This window comes from Gobius niger, assembly GCF_951799975.1.
Source record: "Gobius niger genome assembly, chromosome: 9".
Taxonomy (NCBI): Eukaryota; Metazoa; Chordata; class Actinopteri; order Gobiiformes; family Gobiidae; genus Gobius; species Gobius niger.
In genome coordinates this window covers 9,898,525-9,923,997 of record NC_136860.1, presented here as the reverse complement: position 1 = coordinate 9,923,997, position 25,473 = coordinate 9,898,525, and the positions used below count along the sequence as shown (strand labels likewise).

At 42.7% G+C, this 25,473-nt stretch overlaps 1 protein-coding gene across 1 annotated transcript; it reads right to left on the bottom strand.

The window, feature by feature from the left end:
• Positions 1-17,309: 17,309 nt before the first annotated feature.
• LOC306968279 (methyltransferase-like protein 27) lies at positions 17,310-23,032 on the bottom strand (the record flags this gene model as incomplete). Its single annotated transcript, XM_079563621.1, has 5 exons — positions 22,905-23,032; positions 22,707-22,835; positions 22,405-22,539; positions 20,457-20,549; positions 17,310-17,524 (listed from the first exon to the last, which is right to left on the bottom strand). Exons 3-5 carry the CDS (start codon positions 22,487-22,489, stop codon positions 17,310-17,312), a joined length of 393 nt encoding a protein of 130 aa, XP_079419747.1. The 5' UTR covers positions 22,490-22,539; positions 22,707-22,835; positions 22,905-23,032.
• Positions 23,033-25,473: the final 2,441 nt, after the last annotated feature.

Sequence of the window (25,473 nt, the reverse complement as noted above, 5' to 3'; positions counted from 1 at the left end):
GGGGAACGTGTGCCCATGGGGCCGGAGGATCATGCTGCATTGAGGAGGTAATGGAGCAAAGTGAGGGGATCCCATTTACAGTGCAGGCAACGGGCATTGTGACACGACACCTGCTTGTGAGAGTCTCCGAAATGCACTGCTTGGATTTCAGAGGCAGAGCTTTACAGCAAGGATCCACTCACCCATTCATACTCTCATTCATACACCAATGTACAGGGGCGGACTGGCCATGTGTCCATTCTGGAAGAGCACAGAAGGGCCACTGGCTCTAGGGCCACCAGTCCCGCCTCAACCGAGCGCTACCCAAATCTAAAAGCTAAAAAGAAAAGAGGATGAAAAGTCAACAAAAACATGAGAAAAAGACGGAAAAAAACCCTTCAAAAACGTGAGAAAAACACACAAAAAATGATGAAAAAAAACAACAAAAATATGACAAAAATGTGGCGACGTGACGAAAAGTTTCCGTCACTTTTGTAGGTCTTAGCTTTCAAATGAGGCGTTACATTGTTTACCTCCAGTCGAGAAGCTTTTAGATTTGGGTAAATCCCAGTAAAAAAAAAAACATGAATCTAAAAGGAATTCCGTGGAGTATGGTGTGCCACAGGTTCAATTTTGGGACCATTATTATTTATTATTTATATTAATGATTTTGCTTCTGTTTCTACGACAACCTTCCCTCTTCTTTTTGCTGATAATACCAATAAAAAAAGAAAATAATAAAAAGCCGAACTGGGGAAAATGCACTCGGTTAAGGCGGGTGGTAAGAGGTTAAAATATGTGTTTGTGGAAGTGCACAATTATGCTCATTTGGGCCAGGCTGGTCAGAGTCCAGGGCTGTTTTTCAGTCCCAGTCCGCCCCTGCCAATGTACGCAGACACTGGGGGCAATGTGGGGAAGTGTCTTGCCCAAGGACACAACAACAGTGTGCACTTTCAGGAGGTGGGATTCGAACTCCCCAACCTTACGATCATGAGACGACCCGCTCTACGATCTGTCACCACTGTCGCCCTACATGAATGATCTCTTTTTCTTTCACATCATCTTTCAGTTTTTTCAACACAGCAAACGGATGCTGGAAGTTGTAAGTATGTTTTCCAAGCTTGTGTTTCAGAAGTAAAGTGAGCACCACGCACACATTCTGGGCAACAAATTTCTCTTTTGATCTGTCATTTTTTCTTTTTCTCTTGTTCTTCAGGTTTTAGATTTCCAGTCCGTCCTTTTTGTTTGTTCACCTGGATCAAAAGTGCTCTCAAAGACTTTCCATTAGATGCTTGATGTTGCTGTTTTTTATTACATTATGGTTAAAAAGCTCATCGGCCATAAACTGCTGACATGAAGCTTGTACGAGCATCTTTGACTTTTGGCTTCACTATTCAAAATGGACGTAATTTGCAAAACTGAGTGGAGGATGTTTCAATGTAATGTTCTTGTTTAAACCTTTGCCGAAGAGTGTGTAGTGATTCACACACACACAAACGGCTCTGCATTTTTACCCTTTTCCTTGTCAGTGTTTCTTTCATTCCTGTTGCCCTTGAGCCCTTGGGTTGTCATCATCACGCTCCAGGAACAATTGTATTTGTTTTGTGCAGATGAAGTGATAGTGTTTCAACGTTTTTTCTCACGTACGCACAGCAGTTCAGGCCTTTCTTTGTTTTTGCGCTTCATTTTAGGTGAACGTCCCAGCTCTTTTGCGGTAAGTCGGAAGTCTGTATTTCTTCAAAAATATTTCTCACCAAAATCTTTGAAATTAGTTGTTTGTCTTTGGTGTTTCTGTTCTATGTACCTTTCTTGTAAACTCCATGACAAGTGCATTGTGGAACGGCAAAGTTCTCCAGAGATTTGTGGGGTTTGACTTGACTTGGAATGAGGCGAATCCAGTCTGTTGTAGCATTGTGTTTTTTTTAATACTATACCACATTTTGTAGCTCTTTCTCATAATGAAGTTGACGATAGCCTTTTGCCTTCTCTTATTTGCTCTCATGTTTGCTTGATTTTTTTTCCTCCATCTACACCGCTGAAGTCTTTGTGCTCGCTTGAAGAGATCTTTGCTGCCCTTTAATTTCCCAGAGTCTTTCCTTTTTTCTTTTTTTCCTTTGATTTGCTTCGGCGTCTTCTTTAACCCTTTAATAGTTTGCTCACCTGTTTGGGAGAGCACACTTTACTCAATTATGTGTTGCTTCTAATTCTGCCTATCTCTTCCATTCTCTACCAAGTGTGCAATACTCAAAATATCCAATTTAGATAAGGGTTGGACTAGTTTGGACTGGTGTATGCTGGTTTGGACTAGTATAGACCTGGTTTGGACTGGTTTAGATCAAGTTTGGACTTGTTTATGCTGGTTTGGACAGGTAGAGACCTGGTTTGGACTGGTTTATGCTTCTTTTGAGATCTTTTAGACTGATTTAGATCAGGTTTGGACCAGTAAAAAAAAAAAAAACGTTGTTTGTTTCCCAAATGGTTAGATAATACTTTTTTTTTTATGGTTGTAGGGGTAACATCAAAGGGTTAATGCTTTCTCTGTACGATTTTGCTCTCTGTGATCCTCACTTTGGGGGCAGACATACTGAAAACACAAACAGAAAGTAAATATAAAACTGTTTAACTCCCAAATGAAGCCAGTAACAAATGAAAAAACAAAATAAGAAGTATTCTTCGACTTGTATACAGAATTGTAATTGACTTAACTAGTCTATGAATGGAAAAACTAATGATTTGTCCTTACCGCTTATGTGACAAGTGATGGTTTTGACATTTCACTGTTTTAAGCAAACTGTAGAGCTAGTTTAAACATCTATGAGCTGCATAGTGTTTCGTTGGACTTCACACACAACACGGACAGCTGTCATCTGCAGAAGTTCTCCGACGACCGACGACCCTGGACTCTGTGGAGGAGGTGAGGGACAGGAGGGTGTTAGCCAAGCTCACCTCCATCATGGACAACGCCTCCCACCCACTGCACGGGACTGTAGAGGAGCTGAGCAGCTCTATCAGTGGCAGACTGAGGCAACCACCAAGGCCTTCATCACCATTGCTGTCAGACTGAACAACAGGAAAGTAACATGTGCAATAACCTCTTTTCAGAATACATGCAATAATCCCTGTATCACTTATCTGAGTCCTTGGTAGTCATTGTACATATAATACCACTATTTACTATTTAGTTTAGTCTGCTCGGTTCGGGTCCAGTGCGAAAGAGAGCGTCTTCTCAAATGTTCTGGTCTTGTCCCTCGCGAGGTCAAAAGTACCCCCCTAGAAAAAGACAAAATACTTCCTCATTTCAATGTTTTGTTTGAGTGAATGAAAACACACATACAGCAGAACCCCTGTTTGTGCATAAATCTACATCACTTTACAATTTTTACACATTTGACAGAGACAGATACCAGTTGTGACATTTCCAAAACCTTCAGGTTTTCAAACTCTCTCGTACGGCTTGTAGCCCGTACGTAAAATGGCCAGACTTCTATCCGGGTTTTATTGTGCTTTCTGACTTTATACAGGGAAGTCTGGTTCCATTTGTCCGTGGTCTTAAACAGCAGAATAGACGGCAGTTGCAGATAAATATTGTAGACAGGAGCGGCTCTGGAGAGTTAGATGGAAAAGCTGATAGAGACGGGAAGGGAAATGTTTAAAGGTTCTGTCTGTCGTGAATGAAATTATTGTTTTTTTTATGGCACAATAGGTCTTGCCCATTGTGTATTTTATGGCTTTTGAAGATTTTTGGGATATTGGACCTGTATTTGATTATTGGGGAGAACAGGTAAAATGACTGGAATTGGCAGAGGTTACGGGAAACTAAGAAAAGTGGTCAATTTAAACAATATAAAACACTGACTGAAAGAGGTCTAAAAGGCCAAATTACATACAAACCACAGACCACAAAATGAGTAAATACATGACACTGTGATGTATTCCTCACATTCCTCACTTTATATCTGCTGTTTCACGCATTTGCATGTACGTACTGTAGAGAAGACACAGAGATTAAGCAGGCAAGTAAGACAAAAGCAACGAATCGTATGGGGGCAAAGCAGGAATCCTACATGAATGAGATGCTTTAGATGTAGATGGTGAGCTCCTTGCTTTAAAGGGGTGAAAACAGTTCAACATTGCGTTTGTTTAGTTCTATTGTAAGGATTGTTTCAACAAAATATATGAGTAAAAGTGTGATTGTTTTATTTGATTCAGAGAGGGACAGTGGAGAAGTTCCAGACATGCCAGTAGATGTGGTGGCAGCGGCGGTTGAAATAGAAAACACAGAAAGAGATGAGGAAGATGAGGGAATGTCAATAGACGTACAAGTCTCTAGTCACTCTAGTTGGTCTCCATGTACTGGAAACCTGGTCTGGACATTGGCCTTTTTAGGAACATCATGGCGACAGATTCTTCGAGCTTCAGTCACATTTACATCTGGTACATGATTTGGCGAAACCTGCTGGCAACACTTATGTCTTTAACAAAGTGCAGCATTTCATGATGTGTTGACCATACACAACATCAACAAATCAGAATGTGGCGCAAATCACGCATCAGGCTGATTTTTTTCCATAAATGACTCCTTTAACAAAGATAATTTTACCCTGAAAAAAGAAAAAGAAAAGACAGGTATAGCGCCTTTAAGTCAATACATCCACGTTGTCCCATGAAAAGATTAATGAAATATCTGCAGAAATGTTAGGGGTGTACTTACTTTTGTGAGACAATGTAGATCAGAGCCGTCTTTTCCTATAGGCAAACTATGCAAGGTGCGTCGGGCCCCGCAGCTGCAAGGGCCCCACATCTCAGTCAAACTACAGTCTTGTTACGGCCTATTTGTGTCAAAGATGAGTTGAATCCACACGATTCTCATGCACGCAGTTACTTAAAGTAACTCTGGTTCTCTGAATGTGCACAGTCTAAAACGAATTGGGCCACTCACAGGCAATTAATTCTCAGTGGTCAGACTGAAATAACCACTTAGTTTTAAATCAGCGGTTCCCAAACTGTGGGTCAGGGACCAGAGGTGAGAGAATGTGACCATTTGCTATTTACCATTTTAAAAAGTGGGGAAATAGACTGGTAGTCGTCCTAAATCGCAGTCTGACAGTGGCTTAGTGGTTAGTGGTTCTCACTCAGAGGGGCAGGGCCTGAATTGAGGTCATTATGTTCCACTTCTGCCCTGCACTACTGCACAGTGGAACAGTTTTTGACCGTACATGGGTTTGCTCTTTATCGAATAACCATGGACTACAAACTGTGGGCCCCCCCGTGTGGCCCCAGAAGGGCCAGCACCGGCTCTGATGTAGATAGACATAAGTTCTGTCCACATGCTATTCCTGCCTCTGCTGCGGCTCATGTCTGCCCTCAAAGTTGTCAACAATCCCTGTGACAGTCACACACCAGAGAAGGGCCTGTATAATCTGCAGGACAGGTGTGTGCCATGTCCAAGATGAACAGGTTTGTGGACCACGTTTGACTTGGACTTGGATAATTATCGATTCGCAATCCAGGACAAAAGCCTTTATTTCGGGACTGTCCCCATTCTCTCGGGACATGTTGTCACCCCCATTTGACAGCATTTGCCCTGGAGAATTCTCGTAAGAATAATAGCATGTCTCATGAAAATAAAAAGCGCTTTCAGGATCATAATGCAAATATCCAAAGTTAGCAGCGAGGGACAGGACACACGCTCGCGCTGGTGGCCAGTTGGCTGTGTAGTGGATGCGCGTGTGTTGTTTGGTTTCAGTGAGCGTGGTCCCGGAGCGGTGCAGCTGAGTCCCTGACCTCCGACTGAGCGCCCCCAGCCAGGATTATATTTAACAGGCCCATCTGAAAGTCAACAGCACGATCCGTCATCCGCCCACGATGATTCTGCATAAGCCTCCTCCGAGTCCACCCCCCTTACGTAACGGTGTCTGGGATCATTATTCCAAATTGTCATAAGACCCAGTGTTGGTCGCGCAGTTTGGGCCTTTGAGCAAAACAACTCTTTATTTCCTGCCTTGTATTTAAAAGCAGTGGGAAGTTCTGTAAATTTCTTTTGAGTAAGACAAGGAATGAAGTTTCATGCTGTTATGAAGGAGATCTGGCGCTGAGCCTACAAATGTTGGTGGTGCGGCAAATTTGAAAACAGAGAGACAATCTAGAGGGACATTGTATCAAATCCAAGTCAAAAGCAGCCTGCTTTTGTATGGCTCCATATCATAACAGTTGCCTCATAGGGCTGTCTTAAGTCATGTTGCCAGACTTACCCTTGGGCAAGACACTTCACCCAATGCCTATGTGTGAGTGGTTGGTGGTCGGAGGGACCATTAGCGCAGATGTGAGCAGCCTCGCTTCTGTCTGTCTGCCCCAGGGGAAACTGTGGCTATAAATGTAGCTTACCAGCATCAGCATGGAGTGAATGAACCCCCATGTGTACAACCACCCGACCAGTTTAAAGGTCCTATATCATGCAAAATCGACTTTTTGGTGCTCCTAACCATATTGTTATGCTATTTCCTTCTCAAAAACACCCGCAAAGTTGTTTTTGGCTTCATTCATGGGTCTCAGCAATCCTCCTGAATCCTGCTCTCTGGGCAGCTGCTCCGCCCTCTCCTGGTGAGTGTGTGACACTCTGACGTCTTTTACATCATAGTGTCAAACAGGAAGAGCCCGACGTCTGTAATATAATGCCTTACGGCCTGATTTTAATTTGTAAAACAGCGTATTCATTATTTCTGTCTCAAGAAGGAAAAGAGAAAAAAAGGAAGTGCCTGAGGCGCCTGCGCTGTTCCTGCAGGGAAGCTGTGAAGATGGAGCTCTTTCTAACCTACTCTAGACACGCCTGTTCTTTTTTCTCACCTAACGATAATATCACAGAGAAAAGCGATTTTGGGTATGGGAGACAGGACTTTATTCAACCTTCCTAAAGAAGAGGCCACTCGCCAGAAGTTGGAATTGGTTTCAGCGACTATCAGCCAAAATAGTGTTTTTCTGTGACTGTCTCTCGATGGATGTTTGGTGAACCTTGGCCTGAACCAAAGTTGATTCACTCTTAAAACCAGCGATGATGGAGCGGCCAGAGCAGTGGTGACTCAAAACGTGTCTTAGCTTGTGTGTATTAGCCACTTATGAAGCTGTATTGGAAATGTCAACTCCTTATAACTGCACTGTGAAGTAACTTCACTTTTTGCTGTGATGTTATATTTCTACTACTTCAACTCGCTGCATCAACTCGGGAAGAGGGGCGGAGTTAATTGAATCCAAGCGTTTTGTCTTCCGGGTTTGAAAAATGCCTCCAGAAAATACTTATAATTATCACAAAAATAGTACTCCATAGTCGTATAGGTACAATGCATCATATACATGCCTATACTTTACTTTGGAAGGGCTAAAATACCTTGATACAGATCCTTTAAGTTGAGTGTTCTATGAATGGGGAAGCCAGCTGAAAACATCAGGATCTTTCAGAATTTGCAGTATCTGATGGCTAATCCTAACGGCTATAAAAAAATATATATATATATATATATAAGGGGTGCCTAGCTGAGGGGGAAGACAATTGTTTACTATTTTGAGCTGTTTTCTGGCAGAATATAGACATATTTTTTCACACATCAAAAATGTCAAGCCAAAATCGGGTCCACATGGAGGTCTTTTCACATTAGATTGTTCATAGTAGCAAAAAAGGACACTTATATGTAGCATATATAGCATATGTAGCTTGAAGCTAACGTTGGCTTCCTGGTTAGCATTGTCCGTTTTATCAGTATTTATGGGCTGTTGAACCACTTTGCTCCTTTCCATGTCTCTGTATCTGTATTTATTAGGAGCATATAGTTTTTGTTAAAGTAATGGTGGAGAAAAGGTAGAAAGTTCAGTTTTGACCGATCTATGTTTTCCCTCTGGCTGCTTCAAACAACAGGACATTTTGTAATTTATAGCTTGGATTCTAGAGTGAATAAAGCGCAAGTCTTGTGAAACGCTTCCATAGTACATTTTCCTTTTTACACATGCTACAATATTATTCTACTCCAGAGACTCTGTTCATCCATATGCTCGTAACTTCATGACTCACAGCATGGTTCTCTGTAAATAGCTCCCCTCAGAACCGTGGATTATCCGCTCCACTTACCTTCTTGATGTTGGCGACTGCTTTACTTCATATTTGTGTTTATTGAATAACAATGCAATGACAGGTGCAGTGAGCCACACTATGACCAGCAAGTTGGACCAGCAACCAGAAAACCTTCATAAAATGTGTTTCACAGGGCCGTTCCTAGCCGTAAGCAGACTGGGTCACATGCAAAGCAAAGGTCTCCACATCAACTTAATTATTCTAACAACATATCCATATCAAAAGAATACCTGTGAGTTTTCTACCAAAGATTTCTATGTTGAGCAGGTGCCCAAGTCAAGTTTTGGTTTGGAAAATAAAGGAAATTTTCCAGCGCCACAACCAAGGTTCAAGTAAAAATATTTAAAATATTTAGTCTTAATTTTAGTCAAAGTGATATTTTTGCAGACAAAAATTGGACTAAAACTAAAATAAAAGTTTTTCATGAGACTAAAACTATGACTAAAATGTCCAGATATTTTAGTTGACTAAAATGAGACTAAATAAAAATGAAAAGGAGAGACTAAAATCATCCAAACTTCTATTGAGCGTCTGAAAGAGCCTCAGATCATGGAAATCCTCTGTTAAAGGAGCAGCTCTGAGCTTTGTTCATGTGGAGCAGAAACATGAAGCAGAGGAACAAGATTAAATATGATTATAATGAATATTATCAATGCAAAGTCGACTAAATTAGTCTTAAATTTAGTCGACTAAAATGTCAATTTAGTCTAAAACTAGACTAAAATTGAAAAGATTTTTTCGACTAAATCTCGACTAAAATTACATTACTTTTTAGTCAAAAGACTAAGACTAAAACTAGAATAAAATATGTTGTCAAAATTAACACTGATCCTCTGGAGTTTACTTAAAATAAGATTTTTTTAACTTATAAAATTCAAGTAAGGGATTCGGATCATGTCCAATTAAACTAACATTTAATATCCATGAAGATCAGTCTGATCACTATCAAAAATCCAAAATGTCATACTTAAGTTGTTACAATAATGATACTGCAATGGCTTTTGTCCTTTGGTTTTCAGTATTGACACACTATGGCCAAAGATCGGTCAGTGCAGAGAAACCCAGGTGCATTGAAGAGAGTTTTAAACTGTACCTCACACCTTTATTTAGGCTTGGAACCTTAAAGGAATAGGCCACCGTTAAAATATGTTCTTACCTCACTTTAGTCGAGTTAATATATCCCCGTCTGGTCATTGTCCGTGCGCTCTGTCAGGCAAACGGAGCACATACGCAGCCTCTCCCACATGTCACATAGCTCCGAAAAAGCTCACGATAGAAGCTACCAAGCTCTTCCACGTGTTCCCTATTTAAATAAAGTTACGTGAAGTGTTTTCATGCAAAGTATATTTACACAGAAATGTAACATGTCGATTTTATAAGCAGATAAAAAGGGGGACTATATTGCGAGGCGTAATGATACGAGGAGTAAAACGTCCGCGCAGTAACTCCTAAAGGTTATTGACGGAAGTGAGCGGGGGAAGTCTTTAGGAGTTACTGCGCGGACGCTGTGCTCCTCGTATCATTACGCCTCACAATATAGTCCCCCTTTTTATCTGCTTATAAAATCGACATGTTACATTTCTGTGTAAATATACTTTGCATGAAAACACTTCACGTAACTTTATTTAAATAGGGAACACGTGGAAGAGCTTGGTAGCTTCTATCGTGAGCTTTTTTGGAGCTATGTGACATGTGGGAGAGGCTGCGTATGTGCTCCGTTTGCCTGGCAGAGCGCACGGACAAAGACCAGACGGGGATATATTAACACGTCTAAAGTGAGGTAAGAACATATCTTAGTATGTAAAAACGGTGGCCTATTCCTTTAAGGCCACCTTGGTCTCACGACAGAATGTCAGTTTTTTAATCGTGTGGACTTATCAAGCTTGCAGAAAGAATACAATCTCTGGAGATGTGTGCCAATAGCATCTTTCATAGCAGCTAAACATAGATTGCCACAAAGCATTATGGGGTGTAAAGCAAGCCCAAAAAAGCGCTCATTTCGCATGGGTGTCTATGGCCTGAGTCGTTTCAGTAGTCAGTCTTCAAACATCTTCTGCAACAACATATGTTCAAACGCCAAGGAACTATAAGCACGATACCATTAAGTTGTAAGAAGAAGAAGGTGGAACTAAGCACTGTTGTTGGGGCTGGTGCAAATCGGATTCTCGATATCCAGACCGGTTGCCAGAGGGAACTTTTTCATCCCATTTCCAAAGCCCAGTAAGATCTGCGAAAACATGACACAATTGGAAAGAGAAACAAAAAAAGGGTGACAATACTTATTTGGACGAACATACTTTCGACGCGTGGAGCAGATAAAGGGTATGTATGTATGTAAGTATGTATGTAAGTATGTATATTCGGTCTCTGCATTTTGTCGGTGGGAAAGGTCATCATCTGAGAATGACGAGCCGATACTAGCAACGCTCCCAGATGTGGAGTTATCGAAGAAGCAACAATGATGTAAACGAAATGCCCCAGCTCAACGTCCCGACCAAACAGCAGCCCACCCACACAGATTGTAACAGATCAAAGCCACAGAGAAGGCTCCACAAAGTGACAACGAAATTGTGTACAATAACACGTCACCAGAATGTAAGTCAGCACACAAACTATAAAGTTGGCTATTCAACAAGAAGCCTGAGAGGGACACCAAATATTGTCTTAGGGCCCCACTTTGGGCACCTCTGCTTAGTGCATTTAACAGTGTGCATGTGCATACGCCTTTGCATAAGAATTTAGTCATGTCCAAGATGTTCTGTACATGCTGCAAGAAAATGTTACTGGAAAACTCTGAAACGACACCTAAAAAAGCACTCCTCAACTACGTAGCTTGCGTCGAAATATTTTGTTGGGCGAACTGGAAATGGCTGGGGAGTTTCTTCTCGGAGACCCCACATGTGTAGAGGGTTTCCAAACATAAGTCCAGACAAAAGCGATATAGCGACTGTCCATTTATCATTTACTCAACCCACCAGTTGAGAACCACTAAACCAAGGGCAACAATTCTGATGGGGATTGCAAGTTTTGTGTATGCACAACCCCAGCAGGCGAAGCTGACATCCAGTGAGGGGGGTGCGGAATCCCCCACAGCGCCCCGTGTCCGTGTCCTTCATGTCCTTCCGGAGTAAATCCACAGCGCTTTCGGATGTTATTGTTTATCATGAGCAGAGAATCTATAAATAATCTGTCTTAAAGCTGTTCCGACGTCAGCTCGTCCTAATGTCTCCTGTCATTTCCAGGAAACCGCAGTTAAACAGTCCGTAAGCCTCTTAGCCTGTTCCCGCGTGTTTACTCAGTCCGGGGCTTATCACACGCCCATGATGAGATGGAGATGGGATATGCCAACGTCGACGCGGAGCTGGGCCATCTTCACGGTTGCTCATGCCTGGACTGATTCTTATTCCCACCAAAGGGGTGCAGCACAGTGCACGGACGCTGACTTGAAGTGACAACCTTTGACTCATTGGCGGATCATCCTTAAAAACATAAAAGATTCCAGTCTTGGCAAAAAGGGTTCATTCTGTCTCAGTAGAAACCTTTCAGCGAGAGGTTCCATAAACTGTATCTAAGTTTGTAACACTTGAAATCTCCACTCTACACAAAAAACTCTCAGGTCTATCTCAAAGGAATGGACTTCGTGGAGCTTTTGACCTTGTGATATTGCTCCCTCGTGAAAAATGACCATGGAGTTGTGTTTAGCTTCATTCCTGGTTTGGACCCGTTGACTTTGATTGTTCTTTTTTCCAACCGCTCATATCTTCATTTCCTGTTTTTTCAAAGAAAAGAAGAAACTGTCCACAGCTTTAAAGGTCATTTTCTGTTATCTCAGCGGTTCTGTGCTCGAAGTGTGTCCCTGCGTCATAGATTTGCTAGGATGCCTCAAGTGAAAGTGTTTTATAACATACAGCTCCTTTATCTTTATCTTTACTTGTAAAATGTAAATGATCTGAATGTGTTCAAGCCTCAGCGTGCATAATATGTCCACTGTACAATTTTAAAATGTAATTAAGTTATGGTTATACTTTGTTAATCCCTGCGGGGAAGTTTGTTCTCTGACCCGTGTTCTTTGACCCATCCTCAATGCCGCTGGAGCAACCTGTTGGAGGAGTCAGCAGCCAGCGTAGCCCATCTCCAGATGTGGAGCCAGGCTAATGGTCAGAAACATCTGGGTGGAGGATTAACCTATCGTACATGTTTTTAGTGGTAGGGGAAACCGGAGTACAAGGAGGAAACCCAAACCTACAACGTGCAAACTCCACACAGAAAGGCCCCGTCTGGGGATCGAAACCTAGATCTTCTCGGTGAGAAGCACAAGCGCTAACTGCGGTGCAAGAAAAAATAAATAAATTAAGATTCCGTTCAGAGTTCAGATTCAGTTTGTGGGTCAGGGCTGAAATATGTTTGGTATTCTGCAAACAAATAAATTTCAATTAATTGTTAAAAGACATTCGGAAAATCTGTTTAGTCATTGGATCAATGCTCAAATCAATATATATAATATACCATGGGTACACAAAATATATATATATATATTTTTTTTAATTTTACCAGTTGAAAACCACTGGTCTAAACTACCAGGGTGCATGGATGAAGGCGTTCACTCCCCACCAAATATTTCAAGATGACCACCAGCCTCATGAAAATATCATTCTCATTTTCCATTCACAGAGACCTTAGATTAGACAAATAAAGTATCTTGGAAAGGAGATGGCCAGTATCACATTGTTTTGTCAAATATTCACTGAGATTTATACAACATATATTTAAACTCCCAGAAGTGATCAATCTTAATCAAATACAGCCTTTGCGATTTGCCAACTGCGACCATTCAAATAACGATTTCAGTTTGAAGCCACAGTCCGCTCTTCCCTTGTCCTGACCCACTGTGAACACCGCCACCTCTCCTTTCAGTCATTCCATCTGAACGTATTGCCCCCCCCCCGCCCCTCCCGGCTCTGATTTAAAGATGTCCTCCGTGATTCAGCCGCTCTCGTCCGCGTGTCACGTCTCCATTCGCCGTAATGAGCCTCACTCGGGGATCCATCACGCCGTACGACCAGCCCGAGGCTCGCTAACCGGACGAACCGAGGACCCTGAATGCGCCGTGGCGGGGGGGGGGGGGCACCATCACTCTGCTGCAAGAGGGGGGCTCATCTCTATGCTAAACGTCCACCGCAGCCAGCCTTTAATGTCAACAGACTGCCCCCAAGACAGAGCTGTGGAGAGAGATTTAGCCGCTCAAAGAAGTGATAGATAGTTAGGAAACGCTGGACATACACTGTGCGATTTTAAATGAAGGATTTGTAATTGTAAAATGACTGCCTTGTCCTGTGTTTAGACAGGGCTTGGCACCGGCACCTCAGCCCCGAGGGGGAGCAGTTCAAACTCTCTAAACAGAGGATGTTCTGAGTCTGATGATATTTTATCTGCTTTGTCCAGAGCTCAAATAAGGACCTGTCCACACGAAGTCAAGCTCAGGACTAAACACAAATATATTACTATCAATCCATAGTATGTTCCATAGTGGAAAGATCTCAAAATGCTGTTTACGTGGCTCTATCATTACAGCATCTCCGCAACTTTTCCTAAATGAGGACATCACAGCTCCAGCATTGTGTCTCTCTGTTGGCAACGAGGTGGTAGAGAGGGTGCCACACTTCAAATTCCTAGGATTATCTGTGGCCGAAGACCTGTCCTGGGGAACCAACACCGCCTCAGTGGTAGAAAAGGCCCAGCAACGCCTCTACTACCTGAGGAAATTGAGAAGCGCCAGGATCCCAAAACAGCTGATGGTAAACTTTTACAACTGCGCCATCAGCAGTGTTTTGACATGCGTAGGGATGGGCACCGTTAAACGGTTCCTACTTGGAACCGACCGAAAAGCTTCGGTCGGAGGCGGTATCGAAAAATTGTAATTCTTTCGGTGCCAACTTCCGGTTCTTTTTCTCTCCAAACGTCAATATATGACCCTCAGCGAGTCTTAAAAAAGCAACATGAACATGTGCAGGTACTGAGCGGCTTCAGCGCAAATGGAGCGAAGCAAAGATATATTTCATAGATGTAGCCTAACTTATAGCGAAGCAAAGCTATAACTTGCTAAACTTCTGTAATAGAGATGGCAGAGCCGCGGTCTGCGTCAGGACTGAGCAGGACTGAGCAGGACTGAGCCAGGACGTGGACTACACCGGTTGTAAGACCCAGAGCTAAACAAAATCAGTTATGAACCAGGACTAAACCAAGACTGAATAAGAAACTTGAGCTTTTAGTCAAACTGAAAAGCAAAAAAGAGCAGTGACAACAAGAAAGACGTGTTTACCTTTAGCGACAGACCCGGAGGCTGAGCTTACGTGCTCTTGTTTACAACTTTACAGCAGCTGCAGCGAAAGGAATATCAAAGATTGTTTGTTGTTTGTTGAAAGTGAGCGCACACTCTGTATGAGACATTGTTGGTCCAGTTTTGGTAAATTGTTAGTGGCAGAGTGAGCGCTCACACCATATAAGGATCTTTGACGTGTGAAGTTGCTTTCGCTTCGTCGAACAGCGCAGTGTGTTTAGAAAAGTTTAGCTGAAAGAAAACCATGTCCTGATGTGGATCTGACCTGTCTCTGCAGCTTAAGAGGTAGTAACGTCCTTTCTTTCTTTTTATTACTGCTTAAGTGGAAATTGTGCTCAAAACACGAAGTCACAGGCGACGCTGCTGCTCCTGTGTAGCTTCTGCTGTGCCGTTTTAGGATTTTTTCCTGAACTATACTTTTAATACACGCTATTTTTATTGAATTAAAATAACATAGGTATCGAAAAAAGTACCGTTAAGGCACCGGAACCGAAAAGCAGGTATCGTTAAAGTACTTGGTATCGAAAAAAAAATTTTTTTTTTTGGGTGGTACTCCAGCTGCACGAAGGCCCATCAGCAGGCTCTCCAAAGGGTGGTAAAAACAGCAGTTTGAAATCATTGGGACCACTCTCCCAAAGCTTAGCACCATCTTCAACACCCGCTGTCTGAGGAGAGGGCACAACATCCTGCAGGACCGGCATCACCCAGCCCATCACCTGTTCCACCTGCTGCCCTCAGGGAGAAGGTACAGCTTCATTGGGGCCAGTAAAGCCCGACTGCCTAAAAGCGTGTACCCTCACGCAGAAAGGCTGTTTAATGATGCCCTTTCCCCCTATCTCCCCCCCTCCCATGGACAGTAAACCATACCCCACTCTGCAATAGCTGTGAAATGGACTTTACATTGCTGCATCTAAACTACACCTTTATCTAACTCTGACCATACTCTGTTTTGGATGCCTTTAAAGTTGTGTTGCAAAGCCTCTTTGCTGCTACTAAGAGTGAATGTCACCGGTTTTGTGCCTATACTATACTTTCGATGTGCAATGTTTACACATGGGGTACTTATTAGTTAATAAGTAATATGTAAATGCACTTCTTTTTTTGAATGACAATGACAATAAATGTTTATTGAATGAGTTTCAATGTCTGTTATCCATAAGCAACTGACCTTATAATGAGTTACTCTGATCCTCTATGCTCCACCACGGTCCGCAAGCCACCGCTGACAAGTAAAATAACACGGCAGAGTTCGCCTCCATTCTGTGTTTTTGGACGGGCAGTAAAAGTCCGGTCACTGACAGTTTTTCTGCTTTTGCCCTGTTATGTCTGAAGAATAAACTCACCTCCTCATCTCCTCTGTACATCGTAAATCCATTTACATCCCACAAAGGTTTACTGTGCATGCGCTATCTACATTTTATTGTATTATCAGTGGTAGTTTCACAGCGCCACACACAGGCCTGGTAGATGAATCACAGCGGTTTTACACACATGACTCTCCACTTCTCAATGGATTTATGATCTACAGATGAGATGAAGAGGTGAATTTATTCTTCGGACGTGATGGGACTAAAGCAAAAAAAAAGTCAGTCCAAAAACACAGACCGGATGGAGGCCAACTCTGCAGTGTTTTTCCTGTGCGTCAACTGTGGCTCGTCGTCGGGGAAAGGAGAGGAGGATTGTGCTGTCAAGAGATTTATAAGGTCAGTAGATTATGGAAAACATAAACAACGCTAGCGCTGTGATGTCATTGTTTCAGGAAAAGCTGCCGAGATGCCCAAACAACATAACAAAACATAAAGTTTTCAGATCTTTTCACTCTGGGACCGGGTTTGGAAAATGTTCATTTACAGACCCCTAAAAAGCTGGTTTCCTATGGATGATACGCTGGATATATGTCCATTTAGTCCTGAGCTTGGCTTCGTGTGGACAGGGTCTAAGACTTTACACCTGTTAGTCAAAACAAGACTTAAAAAAAGTGCTCAAGACAGAGCGAATCTAAACAAGACTTAAAAATGCATATAACTGAAAGTATTTTATCTACACTCTTGCCTCCTACTGTAATTGATTAATTCTATGTTGATGTTTTTATTGATTGTATTTGTTTTCTTATATTTATGCAACTGTGAAGCACTTTGAATTGCCTTGTGTATGAATTGTGCTCTACAAATAAACTTGCCTTAGCATGTTGCCCTGGAGCTACACACAGCTACGTTTCCTAACAAGTTTCTCAGTTGTTATCGTGTGGAGCAGTCCTTGCGGTTGTGTCCTTGTGTGTGCATGATTAAAACGTGAGTATTAATCTGAAAACCAGAAGACATTCATTCCAAGTCAGCTAAATACACTTACGTTTAAAAGGGGCTAGATGCAAGTTGGCCATATTATACTCACTACTGCCACCTCAGGTCATACGTGTAACTGCACCTTCTATATTGAGCTCATGCATGACGGTACTTCTGACCCGAAGTAACAACTTTTTGAGTGACAGTGCAGGATTTTAGAGGCAGCTGTGGTGAACAGGTCTGGGCTCATTCTACACATTAGGACATGGCTGGAACATGTTTTAAACTCTGTATAGTCCCTTTAAGGGCCAATATCGTCATTCAATCTGCCAAATGATAAACTAGTGTGACCCCTCCTTACTCATTAGCCTTTGATCAATGCTTCTATAGTGCGTTTGGCTGTTTTTATTGTGTCACTTATAGTATTTGAGTATATTAGATTTAAATGTTTACTTTATTTGTGTTATAGAACATACCACACATTAATGACCACCACCATGAATTTCAACCTTTAATAAAAAAAGAAATCCACATGACCACAAAGGCAGCTCCTCCCAAATCACACATTTCTTCTTTTAAGGAACACAATTTCTCAGAGTGTTTTCTGGAACAAGTACGCAGTGCCACTGCCAAGCAATGCGTCGCCAAGTTGGTAGTGTTCTGCGTAATAGTGCTCCACCTGTAGCACCTCTCGTTTCTTCCTCAGCCCCTCCTCCTCCATGAGCTCCATCTCACGCTGCAGTTCTTTGGCGAAGGAAGCACCGTCAGGCGTCTGGTCATCCACGCGGGTCATTGCCACCAGCCCGCCTAAACACATATAAATACAAAAAGTACAAAAAGTACAAACAGACAAACAGTGTTGGGAAGATTACTCAAAATAACTGTTCACTAGGCAAGAAATTACTGAGTTACAAACAAACCTGCAAGAAAAAACACTCAGATTTCAGTGTGTTTCAGAATGTTGGAGCAAACATACAGTGCAAAAGTATCCCCAGATTTAAAGTAATTTGATGTGAAAGGCACATCAAGTGACGCAAAGTCGTGAAGTGAAATGAAATTTATACATGATTTTGAACTTTTTTAATCAATAAAAAAACGGAAAAGTGGGGCGTGCAAAAGTATCTATGGCCCCAGAGTTAATACTTTGCAGAACAGCCTTTTTCTGCAATTACAGCTGCAAGTCTGTTGGGGTATGTCTCTACCAGTCCTACACATCTCCAGACTGGATTTTTTACCTATTCGTCTTTGGAAAACAGCTTAAGCTCAGTTAGATTAGCGCTTGTGAACCGCAGTTTTCAGATCTTTCCACAGATTCCCGATTGGATTTAGGCCTTTCTAACGCCCGGATATTATTTTACTTCCAGACCATTCCATTGTTGCCCTGGCTTTATGTTTAGGGTCACTGTCTTGCCCCAGAACTTCCGTCCCAGTTTCAAGTCTTTTGCAGACTCCAACATGTTTTCGTCCAAGATTGCCCTGTATTTGGCCCCAATCCATCTTTCCATCAACTCAAACCATCTTCCCTGTCCCTGCTGAGGAAAAGCACCCCCAGAGCCTGATGCTCCACCACCATGTTTGACAGTGGGGATGGTGTTTTCAGGGGAGTGTTACTTTTAGGCCAAACATAGCTTTTTGCATTTAGGCCAAAAAGTCCAATTACAAAGACAGAGACAAAACAAACAGAAAAAGAAAAAGGAACGACAAAACAACAACATATCACGTGAGAGAGTCAACGCAGTTCCATTGAGAGTTCCAGATCATCACAAACATACAGGTAAATAGGAACTTAGACAAACGGAGAGTGCATCCAATTTTACATGGACAGTGCAGAGAAAAAGTACACCGTGGTCTGATCTTCATCAAAATCACACAATCCAAAGGGAAATACAAAATGTGAATCGAGGAGCATTTTAAGGTCCTGTCCATACGAAGTCAAGCTGAGGACCAAACGCAAAGATATTTTATCAATCCAGTGTATCATCCATACGAGCCCGGTGTTTTGGGGGTCTGTAAACCAACATTTTCCAAACTAGGTCCCAGAATGGAAAGATCTCAAAACGCTGTTTACGCGGCGCCGTTATTAAGACGTCTCCGCAACTTTTACTAAAACGATGACATCACAGCTCCAGAGTGGTGTCTGTGATCCATAATCTACTGACCTTACGTTTTACTCCGCCTCTCTTTGCTCCACTGCCGTCCACAAGCCACAGGTGACATGTAGAAAAACATGGCCGAGTCAGTCTGTGTTTTTGGACTGACAGTAAAAGTCCGGTCCATGACAGGTTTTTCTGTTTTAGTCCCGTTACGTCTGAACAATAAACTCTCCTCCTCGTCTCTTCTGTAGATCGTAAATCCTTGAATCAGTTTCATTTTCACTGTTTACATTCCACATAAGTTTGCTGCACATGCGCCTCTACATCTTGTTCTATTATCTGTGTTAGCGTCACAGCGCCTCACACAGGCCTGGAAGATGAATTGCGCCGTTTTCACAGACCTGATTCGACCCATGTGGACGCACACATTTACTGAGCTGGCTTCGTGCTTACAAAGAAAGTTTCTGAAAACATAAGCGTTTTGTCTTCGTGTGGATGTAGCCTTAGGAGAACACCAGTCATGTGGCAGGGACTGTCCGCCACAGTTGACCCCGCCCTCCCTGATCAACTAAACACCTCTCTTGCTTTGACAAGTCTAACGGCAATGGCATATGGGGGGGTGGGCTGGTTCACAACCATATTCAACAGATTGCTGAGGGAGGCCACAGTCCCCACCTGTTTGAAGACAGCAACCATCATCCCTATCCCAAAGCAATCAGCAGTTACATGCTTGAATGATTATCGGCCAGTGGCATCAATGCCGATAATCATGAAAGTCTTTGAGGGACTGATATTCAAGTACATCAAGGCCTCCAGCCCTATCAACATGTGATCAGAACCAGTTTGCAAAAACAAGAGGCGCACCAATGACGCCATCTCACTCCTGCTGCATGCGGTCCTCATCTTCAGACCTCCAACACCTACGTGAGAGTGCTGATTTCAGTTCAGTGTTTAACACGATCAACTGGTTGACAAGCTGTTCTCACTTGGTCTGAACCCTCCACTTTGCCACTCAATAAATACTTCCTCTTCAACAGACCACAGCGTTTGAAGCTTGGAGACCTCATCTCACCATCAGCACATTAATGGGCGGCACGGTGGCGCAGCGGTTAGCGCTCACGCCTCACAGCTTGAAGGTCGCGGGTTCGATTCCCACCTGGACAGGCCCTTTCTGTGTGGAGTTGGCATGTTCTCCCCGTGTCTGCGTAGGTTTCCAGGACTCCCCTGAAAAAGAGATTCTTAATCTCAGTGGGACTATCCTGGTTAAATAAAGCTCAATAAAAATAAAAAAAAAGGTCCAGCAACGAGTGGTCAAGTCTGCAGAGGATTACTGGCTCTCCTCTAGCTTCTCTTGAGCAGATTTATTCCACCCGCCTCTAGAACAGGGCTAGGAATAATCTGCTCTGACAGCCTTTTTGAGGCCTTTTTGAAACACTTCCCTCTGGCCGAAGGTGAGACTGAAACTGGACATGTCATGAGGCCAGTGAGTAAATCGCACTTGCACTTGAAGTGACTTTGTTTGATACTTATACAGATTTTTCATTGATGTTTTATGTATTTCATGCTGTTACAAGGGAGTGCACTCGAAGTGAATTCCGTTGCGATTAATTTTGCAATGACAATAAATCCTATTTCACATCTAATACCTGGTTTGGCAACCTGGCACAGCTCTCGAATCACTTCAACTGGAACGTATTTTCGATGCAGACATCCAGCCATCGTCACCACATCAAACTCTCCTGGAAACACAACAGGAGAAGCAAGCGAAAGCTGAGAGAAATTCACTCATACTATACAGTAGAGCAGTGGTTCTCAACCTTTTGGAGCCGTGACCCCCATTATAACAGGTAATGGGGTTTCTGACCCCCCCGCCTGGGTCACACCGTGAGAAATAGGAACATTAGCCTACAAAATTCTTAAAATGATGGCAAACTCTGGCACTCTGGTAAAATAGCAAACAATATGTATGTTTTATCTAAATGATCTGGCGACCCCCCAAATTTGTCTCGCGACCTGTTTGGGGGTCCCGACCCCCAGGTTGAGAACCACTGCAGTAGAGTACAAATGGTGAAAGGGTGACCATTTCAAAAGAAGTGATGAGCTCAGATTTGGGTAAAATGATTTTTGGTTAACTTTTACGTTATTTGTGCAATGCAGCTGCAAAAGGTACTCAGAATTTTCTATTTTAAAGCTCCTATATCATGCAAAATCGACTTTTTGGAGCTTTTAGCCATGTTGTTATGCTATTTCCTTATCAAAAACACCCCCAGAGTGGTTTGCGGCTTCATTCACGCAGCTCTCCGCAATCCTCCTGAATCCTGCTCTCTGAGCAGCTGCTCCGCCCTCTCCTCGTGAACGACTGAGTGTTCAGTTGTGTCGTAACAGCGGAACGGAAGTGCTCGACGTCTGTAATGTAATGTCTTACAGCCTGATTTTAATTTGTAAAACAGCTTTTTCATTATTTCTGTCGTAAGAGAGAAACAAAGAGAAAAATAGATAAAAAAATAAAAAGGATGTGTCCGAGGTGCTTCCAGGTCAGCTGTGGCCAAAACAAACACATCCCTGAGCGTCTGAACAGATCAGTCATGTTTGCGCTGCAGCTGTGAAGATGGAGCTCGTTATAACTGGACACACCTGTTCTTTATTCTTAACTAACGATAATGTCACGGAGAAAAAGAAGCGTGTTTGGCTACGAGGACGAGGAGTTTATTCAACCTTTTTCAAGGAGAGGCCACTCGTCAGAGGCTGTTTTTTTCTCCGGGATTCAGCGACTATCAGCCAAAATGGTGTTTTTCTGTGACTGTCACTGATGGATGTTTGGTGAACCTTCGCCAGAATCAAAGTGGATTAACTTTTATAACCAACGCGAGTCCCATAATGTAAACAGCGATGGACCAGAGCGGTGAGTCAATCCAAACGCGGGTTAGCTTGTGTGTTAGCATATTAGCATGTGTGTTAGCCATTTATGAAGCTGTGTTGCAGATGTCAACTCCGTATAACTGCATTGTGAAGTAACTTCACTTATTGCTGTTTATTTATATTACGGTAAAGTATGTGCGGAGAGAGGGGGCGGAGTTAACTGAATCGAAGCGTTGTGTCTTCCGGGTTTGAAAAATACCTCCAGAAAACACTTATATTTATCACAAAAATGAGTGCTCAATAGTGGTAGAGGTACAATATATCATATAAATGCCTATACTTAACTTTGGAATGGCTAAAATAGCATGATATAGGACCTTTAAACTAACTTGTATCTGTATTTCTGCTGTGGGCTCTTTTCTCATAACTGTTCCTGGTGATGCTGATTGTCAGTCAGACGTGATCACTGGTACAAGCAGAACACAAGCTATGACTGATGAATACGAGCGATCGCTGTTATTGTTTACTACCGCAATTTTCACCGGATGTTTGGGTGAATGTTCGGCAACAGCTGATGCATCCAGGCCTCTAACACGGTTTTATAAAATGATAGATCTGTTACAGCGCAAGAGAAGCAATGCCCTGTGTAAGGACATTGTTTTTTGCTGATTATAGGATTTTAATAAAATGTTTGTCAAATATGAAAATGTAAAACGCTCGTATGCTCCTCTATACCTGAGTTCACTGGCAGAGGTTCAGTCCCCAGCCGGACCTGGTGCAGATCCTGGTACAGCCCAGTGAGGCGGGCCTTCTCCAGCATGGGCTGGCTCGCATCCACCCCACGAAGTCACGGAAACCTAAGGAGTACAACTAAACACACAGCCACACAGTTTTTGATTTGGATACTTTTACTTCTTTTTTAAACGCTTGCTGCGCTGTAATACAGGAGTTTGTTTAAAATCTCAAATTTAATAATATAAATATAGAATCATAAGATTTTAATTTCAACACATTTCATTCAGGAAACCTGGTCTCACCTGTTTGGCAACAAGTCCAGTGCCACAGGCCAGGTCCAGGACTCGCACCTGGTCTGGACTGAGGGTGAAGTGCTTCATCAGGACTTCTACAGCAGACGCAGGGGCCTTGTATCCCAGCTTACTGACATCCTGCAGGATTCATAGGGTGTGGTCAGATCTGGGTGAGTCTTAAACTTGACTAAAACCTTCTGAACTGACCGTATTGTAAGTGTCTGCCCACTGGTCATAGAATTGAGGCACGTTGCAGGATTTGAGAGCAGCCTGGGCGTCTTGGAGGGTCCTCTGAGTGTCTGACATCTTAAAGTCTTGACTGTATGTAGATCCTCAGCTACTGTAATAGGACAGAAGAAACAAGGCTTTATTTCTAGGGCTGGGTTTTATTAATCGATTAATCGTTTGGATTGATTTTCCTTTGAATAGCCCAAAATCGATTCAAAAAACCTGTGAATTGATTCTTTGTCAAGATCTTGCTGTTTCCTCATTCTCCCCTCCCCTATGTTTTTGTGTGTTAGGCTCAATCCGAAACCATCAAATTGTAGCCTCTAAGCACTAACACTAGCAACTAACTCCTTAACCTTTCATGGGGTCAACTGTTAGACCTCTATGCAGTTAGTGAACTAGACCTTCAGCAGAATTTGAACAATCCGTCCGTCCTTAAACAGGGGAAGGGGAAGTGACATCACAAACAGCTGCTTTTCTTCTTTAAAGTTATTGGTGGAGTGCAGGCCAAACAAAAGCGCATGTCGCCCCCTACTGTACAGTGTCCAACAACAACATAGTGTCCAAACAAAGACATTTAAGGAGAAAAATAAATCCAAATGATCCAAACATTTCCCTTTAGTGTTATTTTATTTCAACAGCTGTTTCTTAAAGCTACAGAAGCAAATGATCCATGTGGCTTAAGTTTCTACTAAATGAAAACAAAAGCATTTAATCTGTTTACTGAGTTTCCTCTTTAACACTGACATGTGACTGAGCTGTGGGGACGACAACATGGATTTATCACTTTTATAAAGTTTGGCTATTGCAGAATCTTACTTTTTAATTATTATTGTTTTTATTATTAAATGTGCTCCTGTCAATCAACAGTGGTTGCGCATGAATCACTCGAGGGTGGGGGCGAGGGGGGTGGGGGGTTTGGCGCAGTGGCTTATGGGATGGCATATAGCTCCTAATCACCGGTTAGTTAGCACCAGAGGTCCCTATGCTAAAGTGGCTATGATAGTTAGCATCAAGGCTCCTTTTCCTAACTACTTCCTAACTGACTTACCAATTTGGAAGCAACTTGCCATGGCGGACGCTGACGCACATCTGGTTTGGCGTAAGAGCTCTTAGCAATCTGATGGTTTCGGAAGGAGCCTGAGGTCAATCTACAATCAGTCCAGTCCTTCATTACCCGGGTCCAGCAGCCATTCTTCGCCAGTTCGTCAGTAAAGCTACAGCGGTACCGGTCTCTTAGCTCAAGATTTAGATCATATGTATCGTCCCTGTGTTTTGGATCTTTTTGTAACCTTTGTATCCTGTTTTTCCAGCATTTAAAGGAATAGGCCACCGTTTTTACATACTGATTTATGTTCTTACCTCACTTTAGCCGAGTTAATATATCCCCGTCTGGTCTTTGTCCGTGCGCTCTGTCACGCAAACGGAGCACATACGCAGCCTCTCCCACATGTCATATAGCTCCAAAAAAGCTCACGATAGAAGCTACCAAGCTCTTCCACGTGTTCCCTATTTAAATAAAGTTACGTGAAGTGTTTTCATGCGAAGTATATTTACACAGAAATGTAGCATGTCGATTTTATAAGCAGATAAAAAGGGGGACTATATTGTGAGGCATAATGATTCGAGGAGCAAAACGTCCGCGCAGTAACTCCTAAAGACTTCCCCGCTCACTTCCGTCAATAACCTTTATGAGTTACTTCTACCTGCTCCATTGGCCCCCAACCCGATACCCCTTTTGAATAAATTTGGTCAACTTTGCTTTGTGTTTGAGTACTGCTTTTGGGTTCCCAGTCTGTTCCGTAACATTCTTAGGTGTTGTTTCACCGTGTGAACTATGTTTATTTCCAGTGACAATAACTTCGGAACTAAATGAGACAGAGACGTACTTCTTCTAGCATTAGTCCTTCTGAGAATGCCTTCCATATCCAAATAAAATTGGCACTGCGTGATATCTTAACTGAATCAAAAATCAATGAAATTGAATCGTGAATCGAATTGGGCCCTTGTGAAGAAAATCGAATTGCTTTGGGGAATCCGAAATACATTTCCATACACTTTCAAAGTCACTTGTCAAATGGTAAATTGGCAAAAACCTGCACAGGAGTTTAGTCTGGATATGTTCCCACGTTAGCGTTTGTGCCTTACCGCTAGAAGGTTCCGGGTTTGATCATGCATGCAGGGTACGTAGGTTTCCACCGGGTACGGCCAAGGAGCAGTCCGTCACTCAATAGCGTCTGTGTGATTTGGAGTGCCTCAGTAGTTGACTTGACTGTGGTCAAATCCTGCATAGACTCGAGGGCCATTTTTGAGCTTTTCTGAGTAGGACCTGTCTTTGTGAAGCTATAACTCAAAGACCCTTCATCCGATCGACATCCTTTTTTCGCTGCTTATTTTTATTTCAATCAAAATAACATAGGTATTGAAAAAAAGCTGAATGGTACCCAGCCCTAGTGACCTGACAGTCTAAAGACACAGACAGAATGGAGGCTGATCCTGCAGTGTTTTTCTACAGTTTTCCACAGTGAAGCATAGGAGCAGAGCAAAA